This window comes from Alosa pseudoharengus, unplaced genomic scaffold (assembly GCF_046254945.1).
Source record: "Alosa pseudoharengus isolate Yale_2024_CS ecotype anadromous, Long Island Sound unplaced genomic scaffold, YU_APseudo_1.1 YU_APseudo_1.1_scf_6, whole genome shotgun sequence".
NCBI lineage: Eukaryota > Metazoa > Chordata > Actinopteri > Clupeiformes > Clupeidae > Alosa > Alosa pseudoharengus.
In genome coordinates this window covers 38,632,976-38,642,956 of record NW_027468848.1, presented here as the reverse complement: position 1 = coordinate 38,642,956, position 9,981 = coordinate 38,632,976, and the positions used below count along the sequence as shown (strand labels likewise).

Here is a 9,981-nt window from a genome sequence, read left to right as displayed (position 1 = left end):
GACGTATGTGTTCAGTTAATCATTCCAGGGGCCATGAGAAGCTGTTGGTCATTACTAACTCATGAACGCCTAACCTGTGATGGATTATCTGTTATCATGAGTGTGTTGGATAGCAGCTTTGACATAATCTTGGCATATCACACAGCAGCAGCAGGAGCAGCTCCACAGCTGTACATTTCATCAGGCCGTGTTGGACGCGTGCCCATATAAGCATAGAGACACTGCGGTCCAAAACGCCACTGTTAATCTATATCCATCAGCTTCTACCTCTCACAAGCCAGCAGTGATAAACTATCCAATCTCAGTGTACAGGATTCTGTTGTCGTCAACAGAAAACATCGAGACACTGACACATACCCTTAGCTACACTTAAACCATTTATTTGTTTAAATACATAGAAAAAGCTAGAGGAACTTTCGGAAATACCTTGATTAAAAAAAACAGGGCTTGTTTAGTAATTGTGTTGGACCCGGTGATCACTGTAGCAGAAACACCCACCAACAATTTCTCAGCTAACATGTAGCCTAGCGAGGGGCCCTTGGCCAAGCCAAGTCGTCTTAAATAAGCCTTTCACTAATCTGCCACCCAATTACTGGCTGCTGGGCAAATCACGTCCTGCTGGAAGACTTCCCAAACAAGGCTGAGTAGTGCAGAACAAAAGCACACAGATGTGACCACACACCAGGCGAAAGGGTAGTGAGAGAGATTTTTTTTATTATAATAATTCTTATTAATTTTATTGCATGTACATACAATACAAAGGCATCTTGTAGAATCTGGTCTGGTAAAATTTCATTCACTTGAATTCATTCATTTGAAGAGAATATATCTTCACCACACATAATAAAAAAAGAAAGAAAACATCATTTTGTAAGACCTCTTAAAATCTTATAATCTCCCATGACCAGGCTGGTTAATATACTGATTTAAATATTTACAATGAGTAAAGCATCAATACATCGCCAATAAGGGAATAATTCCCTTTCTGCTACACAGCTGACCTTATTAATTATTGGCCAATGGCGCATTGATTTTTATGTCCCTCAGTCTTTACACAAAAACACAAAGCTAGTAAGTTAAAACACACACAGCATACAGTAGATGGAGCAAAGACAAACATTTCCATGTCAGACTTAATTTTTATTTATTTTTTTCTGTGCCAGCTGCTGGGGATCTGTTCCTGGGGATCTGGTGGAGTGTTTGGTGGTGATGAAATATAGTCGGCCTCAGACCCTGACACTTTGACAAACAGCCCTTTTTGCTTTGCTTTTCTTTATCTTTGTTTTTTTGTCCCTCAAAAGTATTTTCAGTGCCCACAACAAACCTTTGTGAGCACCAGTGATAGTAGACCCTAACAGTGACACATACAACCTACTAGTTCTGAAGGAACCCCAATGACTATATGTGACTCTCCACAGAAAACCAGTCTGATATCGCATGTTGCTGTTTTAAGATATGTAGAATTTTTTTGAGATGGTGTCATGATGCTTTTTTTATGCTATCATTAGGTTTACGGTGTTCTTACGGTGTGACTTTTAATGTTATAAGCTAGCTAATAGGTCAAATTAGTATAGACTTAGATTAGACTTAAGCGCAACAACACTTTATTTGCACTTGACAAACTGATCAAAACCGCCCAATGCGCCCATGGTAGCAACATTAAAAATTCTGTTGGAACACATAATGGCAACAGATATGACATGAAGTGCCTGACAGCGAATGCAAGTCCACTGACACGTAATCCTTGGTACAGCTCCTCCAAACAGAGGGCCAGATACTGTAGTGTCACACCAGATAGCGTCATTTGAAGGTTTGTGTTATGGTCTTTCATGAAAACACAATAACTCCATTTGAAACATTGACCGTTTGGACTGGTTTCGCCGTAGAGTCACATATAACACATACCACAAGTAATGTAATATTTCACTGTATGTTTCAGAACCCATGTTTCTTTCAGTCCACCTCATAATGAAGCCCATTTGATGTTTAAAAACATTTAAAAAGGGTATGTCAGAAGTCAAAATATCCAGTTGGTAAACTAAAAAAAAGGGAAAACCTATAGCGCCAATCCAATCCAGACATAAGTGGGCTTGAGGCTATGCGACGTCTTCGGCAAGGATCAAAAGGTTGTGTGTAAGGTACTCGGGCACAGAGCTCATAAGACAGCCATTCACCTCACGCAGAGGGCCTAAACCCCAGCCAAAGGGGAAACGACAGACTGAGAGAGAGAGAGAGACGGAAGGGAGGGAGGGAGGGAAAAACATCTATTGGATTAGCTGGATGGCCTTTAATACTGCACGGGGGCACGGTGATGTTTGGCGAGTTACGCTACGGTGGCCTCCTGGGGTTTGGGTTCTGCTTCAGCTGCCACCGCTGCCGACCCCGGCATGGGCTCGTCCCTGGGCATCTCGCTGCTGTAGAGGTAATATGGTGGCGTCTGGCGCGCCTCGATGATGAGCACCCCCTCGGGGGAGAGCGAGGCGAACACTGTGAGAGGGTCAACATCTGCCGGGATCCTGCGGAATTGGAAAAAAAATAAAACACACACACACACACACACACATGCAGACGAGAGATGAGAGGAAACACATTTAGAGCTGCCAGGCAACCTGCCAAGAGTGACACTGCACTTATGCTGTGCACTGCCTAGATAAAAAATCAACAGACAAAAAGGGGCTGACATCCCCACTAAGACAACAGCAATAAGAGGGGGGGAAATTGGACTCGCAGTAAAAAGCCAAGCCACAGGGGCAAGCACAAGGGTCAGCCCCTCAGCCTCCAGGCCAAACAGATCAGAATGACTCCGATGATCTCATTGTAATGGGATTGGGTGAGGAGCAATTCAGACTACATCCAAGCGAAAACTAGAGTGTATGCTTTTTGGGTGTAAATAGCAGTATTATTTTACAAAATGACTTATTTCATACAGTGATGTAAGTTAATTTATAGATAGATATAGATAGATAGATAGACCTACAGACTTGAAATTACAGCTTTTTTCAGTAACTTTAGAGTTATTGATTATTGAGTGTATTCAACACTGGCTCTTTTAAACACACAATGGATTATATTATTGAAATAGAGTTTTAGTTAAGTTATAGTTATGAATGATGGTAGTTGATCTGTTTGGAGAGAGGGCAAAAGACTATACAGCCCAAAAGACAAGAGCATAAACTCTCCAAGAAAACAATATACTGTACAGCAGTGAGGGAAAGTTTGGTTGTGTTTGCTTTCCTCAGCAAAATTCCAACCCCCAAAGCACCACGGCATGGCAAGATGCTTCTTAATGCATTTCTTGGTTTTCATTTAAATGTTCAGCTTTCCACTGCGGATACTTTTTGAGTGAAGTGTGTGAGAGAGAGAGAGAGAGAGAGAGAGAGAGAGAGAAAGGAGAGAGAGGAGAGAGAGGAGAGAGAGGAGAGAGGAGAAAGAGAGAGAGAAAGGAGAGAGAGGAGAGAGGGGGGGTGATGAGATGAGAGTCAGATGGAGACGGAGAGTGCTGCAGGTGCAATTCTGAGAAACAAGGGCTGTTTTCCAATTATTACAAATCATCACCTGACTCTAAGTTTATCACACAAAATGTTCCATCTGTGCACTCACTCTGTGTAATCAGCTCACCAGGAAGGCAGGCCGGCTACGACCTGTTTTCATGACAGACGACAGAGTTAGCCCCCCGTTGTTTTTTCAGCTTTTCTTTTTGCTTTTATGGACATATTTGCATCACCTACACCCAGATGACATGTATAGGGTGGGATGAGCCCTGCATCAGCTTGGATGAGATACAGACACTCTGTATTATTCCTCTGCCCATTTTTAAGGGAAAAATATCCCTCGTAGGGCCGAGGAGGTAATTGATCGGATTAAAGCGAGAAACAATAACAGCCAGAGAGGAGTTTCAGGAAACTGTGTGTTTATGCATTCAGGCATTTTCAGCTTTCTAATAACATGACTGCAAAATACCCTCAGTCCTTGGGTGAAACCTTGTCTTTTTCCTTATGTGAGCATTTCAAAGCATTTCAAAGCATTAACTAGGTTAAAAATGTTCCACTTTCAAAGTGAGAGAGAGAGTTGAGAGAAGGCTACAGAGGCATAGAGAGACAGAGAAAGAGCAAGAGCATAACAGAGAGACACCAAGAGAGAGAGAGCAAGAGAGAACATGACAGAGAGAGTGAGAGTAAGAGAGAGAGAGAGAGAGAGAGAGAGAGAGAGAGAGAGAGAGAGAGAGAGAGAGACAGACAGACTCTGGGTTTCGTCAAGCACCATAGCCAAATATAGCCCGACTGGGGTTTTCCGTAAAAGCTGCCAAGCGGCCATGGTGCTTATATAAACCCCAGGGGCCACAGTCCACTTTGTGCCCAGGCTGCATTCAATCAGCATGGCTATGCTACTGTCCCTCTGAAGGACCATGACTGGCCATTTCAAGAGTCATCATGTATAGGGCACACATCGTCACAGTAATCACAAGTGCTTCAAAATAACAACGAATCCCAGGGGTTGCTCTCCGAATCAACAGGGGGTCAACTGAGAGCTGACTGCTGTATGGCAAAATCATCACTCTTGGCAAAGTCAAATTGCTCGGCCAACTTATTATGTCAGGGGCATCTCAGGGGCCTTATCTATCCAGCTCTGGATTTTGTTTACCTCCGGCAAAAAAAATTTTCCCCAGTCTATATCTCACATTGATTGTGGGTGACTGCCAACAGCCATCCAATATGCTTCTGAGGGAGACTGGAGAATGCAGGCCTGACAGAGAAAAAAAAATGAGAGAGACTCTCTGCTCTGTCTCTGTCTCAAACGTTCCTTGGGTTCTTTTCTTGGATCTTCCCATGGAGCCAAATGAAAAGAACAGAACAAGGCAGGGATCTTTATAAAGAAGCACAGGACAGTAGCCTAATTACAAATGTCACTCTAAATTTCACTCAAATGTCTCAGAATTTAAACCATGTCTCACTGGAATGACTGAAAGACAACTGCACAATATGACAACACATTCCACAAGTAGCCTGGAAATCTTGGCAACCAAGACTTGGGCATTCACTCAGCAGTAATCCTAACATCCACTAGCCTAATGTCTAATATGTCCTTTGCAGTATTTCCCCAGTCGTAGGATTTGTGTATTAAGGACAGTTATTTATAATTCCATCTGTCTTTTGCTTCAAGTTTAATTCCCCCCCCCAAAACGAAGACAGTATCATCTGAAGGACTCCAAATATAGGGCCGGGCAGCGATAGTCAAGAGAGCTCCAGCGGTTGGGGCCAGCTAACCGCTAATTACCAGACAGGAAATTAGCCACATTGATGTGATGATCCCGGAAGGCAGAAGTGCTGATAAACAGGCCTGTTTGAAGTCCCATGGTCCAATTACAGGAATAGAGTTGATATGGAAAAAACGACGCGACGAGCCCCTGCCCAGTTTGGGGCTCCATGAGAAGAGAGAGGGTAAACACAGACGGATTGCAATCATTCCACTCGTGTTTGAGTCGTGTCTTACAGCACAGTCAGTGCGTGTGTGTGTGCCTGTGTGTGTGTGTGTGTGTGTGTGTGTGTGTGTGTGTGTGGGTGTTTAATGAATGCTGACAAGCCTGCCTTTTAAAAGTAGGTGTAAAACATCCATGAAATTATCTGTATAGTTTAGTATGCACATATTCACTTAAACTCTTTAGTCTCTCTCTTTCTGTTTGAATCACTAAAGTGAAACATTCCAGAATACTCATGAAAGATGACTGCGTTGAAATGTATTTAATGTGTTCACAATACTATTTACAGCACCAAACTCTTTCTTCACGTGAAGGAGAGATTAGTTCCACTATAGCCTACCAGGACAAATGAAAAACATGGAAGATATTTCACTTGTTTAAAGGCTTTTATGATACTCACTGAATTTTCTTTGTGAAGTTTTTAGTCACGATGCCTCCCTCATCTTGCTTCTCTTCATGTTTCCCTGTAAATGAAGGAACAATGTCACCAAACAACACAGACTCAGATCTACCTCTTACCTCAAGGACAACTCCTGTAGAGTCTGAATACAGAATAGACTCTTTTGCTGCAGTAGAGCTTTAGATTTCTCAAAACACTCACAGGACATTGTCTCTATATTGTGTGCTGTCTATGTTGTGCTGCATTGTATACTGTGTGTACGGTATTGTTTTCTGTACTGAGAGGCACAAGCAGGCAGAACCAAATTCCTTGTGTGCGTCAACAGACTTGCCGATAAAACACAACTCTAATTCCAGTTCTGATGATCTGCCAGCTTACTTGTACATTAAGGATAACTTCCATAGATTGTGCACCAAGTAGTCTTAGTTACAGTGCTACAGTAGATAAACACACTGAAATATTAACATCGTGCTACAGGGAAGAGCTGATATGTGATCGTAGACGGAGGCGTAACTCTGGGCGCTGGAAAGATCCAGAGTCTGGGCCAATTCTCAAGGTCCTGTTTGGGACTTAACTGGGCAGCTGCATTCAGCACTAAATGTCAGTGGCGCCACACCCCGGGCCCCCAGCGAGTTATGTGCAATTCTACACCCCCAGTGTGACTTCTTCACCTGTGGAACTTGCTAGAAGAGGGAGGACAAAAGGGACAATGACCTGTCCCTCGCTTATCCTTTCACTCTCCCTCTGTTCCTCACTCACTCTCTTTTCCTAATCTCTCCCTCTCTCTCTCTCTCTCTCTCTCTCTTTCTCTCTCTCTTTTCCTAAACTCTCAATCTGTCTCAAATAAAATAAAACAAAGCTCTACTGGCATTAATTAATAAAGCCATTGTTACCAAAGATACACGTTTCAAACTATGAAGAGTGTACGTATAACATTTTGTAAGATACAGTATTAATGACTCTCTCTCTCTCTCGCTTTCTCTCACACTCTCTGTCTCCCATTTTCCCACTGTGGATTCTGGATATGGGTCAGATCCAAGCCAGATCTGTTACCGAGTCACCTGTTATCTGTACATAATCTCTTCAGGCCTAGATGTCACATTCCTTTCCCACCGAGGCCTCATTTTCATACCCCACCGGTGAGATAAACTCCCGTTGAAGTCTTTGTGTGAGCAGTAGCTGAGGCGGCCATGACATTTCACTCTTTTTTTAAAGGCACTATAACGCCTCAGCATAACGTGCTGCTGGACCTTCTCATACAGCATTCCATGAACAGTGTGTGTGTGTGTGTGTGTGTGTGTGTGTGTGTGTGTGTGTGTGTGTGTCTAGTGCTGCTGAGCCTGCTTTTAGAACAGGGTCGAGTGACGTGAGCAATCTCTAGGCCTCCTCCTCTGTGACAGAGTGATCCAGCTGGCATACCAGCAGCTATGTGCTTATAAAAAGCCCACTGGCAGGCTGGCCCATGTTCCCCTACTCCAGTAGGGTTTCTCAGCACTACAATGCTTTTACCCACCTCCCTCCTTAGTGCTCCTGTCCCTTAGGCTTTGCACTGTAACTACCGCCATTGCTTTCACCAACATGACAATGATTTTGTTTTTGTGTGTGACACTTTGTTTACATCAGAGATCACTTGTCTCCCTAGTTTATTCCCCGCGCAGTGGGCCTGACGCATTGCTGTTGCGTTACTAGGCCACAATGAAATGGAAAAGCAGCCCTTGACTAATTGTGGTGCGCTGGTGGGGTGAGGCTGGAGGCATCCAAGCAGGTGTCTCTAAGTGACACGTGCTGGGGAAATGTGCAAGTCATATCCCAGGCTTGAAGTAACACACACACACACACACACACACACATTTATTCTCTCTCTCTCTCCCTCACACACACACACGCACACACTTACATGTACATCCACTCTCTCATACAAATATAATCTCCCTCAATCTGCTAAAACCTACATGAAAACGGCTATTAATTACAAATGATGTAGTTTGTATGAGTTATTTCAGGGTCTTTCTAGAGGCTGCTCACCTGACACTTCTACAAAACCGTCCTTAGTTTTGACGTTTAGCTCCTCGGGTTGGAAGCTATGCACATTCACGCACACTTTCCAGGGCTCGTCTGGGTTCGGCGTCGGCGAGCTGCGTGGCTCGCTGTACCGTGAGCTGTAGACCGTAGGCGACCCCATGGATGTGCGGGGGAACCCCGCCGTGCGCAGGCCACCCGTCCAGGGAGCGTTGAGTCGGGTACTCAGTCGCGGCCGTGCCCAGCCAGGCCAGTCCATTGAGAGGTCTTCGGGGAAGGGAATTCCAAAGTCGTCCTCCATAAAGCGAGACGCCAGAGACTGCTCTCTGAACGGATCCCTAGGTCCCCTTTGCCTGCTCCCCAACGTGTAGAAATCCCCATCGCCCATAGTGCGCCGCCGTGAAGAATAAGGGAATCTTAACAAAGTTTCGGTTTATAAACTGTTGAAAATAATCCGTTGTCAGCAACCAGAGGTAAGTGAACTCTTATCATTACCTCCTTATAAAAAAAAATCAAAAGATTTTCAGCCGGTCTTGACAACTTCAAAGACTTGTCTCACTACCAAAAACTTTCTGAAGGGAAGACTGACCCTCCGTTTCCGTCTGACCAAAGATAACTGGAAACAGTAAATAGCAAAGCTGTTTTATAGATCCACCCGAGTTCGAGTTCACCCTATGATACATAGCAAAGTCCAGAAAGTGCCCGACACAACAGCTGACCAAAGACCCTCCCCTTCCAAGTTTGGACATGGTCGATGTGTCACTTCCAAAGCAACGCTGAATTACACTTCGCACTACCCCCAATGACTCACTTTCTCTTTAATAGAAAACAGCACACCACCTCAATACTGGCGGCGGCATTTAACCTAGCTACAGTGATGGGGGCAACATGATGTCATCATTCGGATAAAACAACACGGCTAGTGCTGTAAGCGCGCAGTGATAACATGTTTACAGCTTCAAATCGACTTCTGTACATGATTCCCCTAGCGCCCATTCGCTAAAATATGCATGAAGAAAACTAAGAGGAATTCGTGATCATACCCCATCTATAAAGATAATGGCTATATGGGGTCAACCTTATGTTGCACAACTTTTATTGGAAACCATATTCACAGGCTATATAGGAAGACAGCATGAATCAGATAGGCCTATGATGGAAAAAGACATTCACATTTGAAGTCAGCCACCAACACAGAGAGACTCGAGCTGTTTCGTTGAAGTACGTATTGATCATTTTTAATCTTGTGAAATTTATCTAATACATCAATTACATTACAGAGCATTACATTTTATTGACTGTAACAGGGAATTTCTGTCCCTAAACTAAATCCAGTCAAACTGTCACACAGGCCAGGAGCAATGTATTTTTGTTGTTTTCATACACAAAGCTGTAGGCTACATGATGCAAAAAAGTTTGTCCAAAACTGTTGGAATCTGTTGTAGGTCTTGTTGTAGGCCCCTTTGTTTTTCTTGGAGGCTGATATCTGCATTCTTCATAATTGGGAAATCAAACACTTACATATTTTTTGTCTGTTTTGATATATGGTTCTCTCATATTTTACAAAGCAAAATCAATATAAACCATGTGAAACAGGATCCTTGTGCTTATAAATTCTATGTCATAAATGCCTCACACACAATCAATAAAACAGCACCTCCATATATATATATGCCCACTCTATATACATATTCTCAGATATTATCAACTTTGACACACTTTCATTCCTGTAACTGTTTGAGGAAAACAGTGCTATCAGAGTGGAAAGGTGGCTTTGGAATTCCATAGAAAAGTAAAATACATGTAGGTATTTTTCTGTCTATTCTTCTTGTCTCTCTGGTTGTCCTCAATCGCTTTGTCTAGAAATGAACATTATGCAGTACACAGAGAACACTATGTTGATCTGCATACTGTGGGCTGTTGAATTATTTAATGGACCCAATAAGTCGACCACAAACCATCATCCATCTTCAGGGAACAACCAAAGCATTATAATTTGTTTTTATCCATTTTTAAAGATGTTCTGTTGACTATGACTTGCCAGTTGCTGTCCAGATTATCGGATCCATGCCAGATTCAGACCACA

General features: G+C 43.3%; 1 protein-coding gene across 1 annotated transcript; it reads right to left on the bottom strand.

The window, feature by feature from the left end:
• Nucleotides 1–694: 694 nt before the first annotated feature.
• On the bottom strand, nt 695–8,555 carry hspb8 (heat shock protein b8). The gene is made up of 3 exons (XM_076270289.1): nt 7,902–8,555; nt 5,877–5,940; nt 695–2,516 (listed from the first exon to the last, which is right to left on the bottom strand). Exons 1-3 carry the CDS (start codon nt 8,281–8,283, stop codon nt 2,324–2,326), a joined length of 639 nt encoding a protein of 212 aa, XP_076126404.1. The 5' UTR covers nt 8,284–8,555; the 3' UTR covers nt 695–2,323.
• Nucleotides 8,556–9,981: the final 1,426 nt, after the last annotated feature.

Bases quoted from the DNA above. Each gene is read 5' to 3' on its own strand.
- hspb8 (XM_076270289.1), bottom strand. From the start codon at position 8,283: ATGGGCGATGGGGATTTCTACACGTTGGGGAGCAGGCAAAGGGGACCT. The intron at 5,941-7,901 runs GTGAGCAGCCTC...CTTCATTTACAG, and splicing joins CGGTTTTGTAGAAGTGTCAG to GGAAACATGAAGAGAAGCAA. The intron at 2,517-5,876 runs GTGAGTATCATA...CCAATTCCGCAG, and splicing joins AACTTCACAAAGAAAATTCA to GATCCCGGCAGATGTTGACC.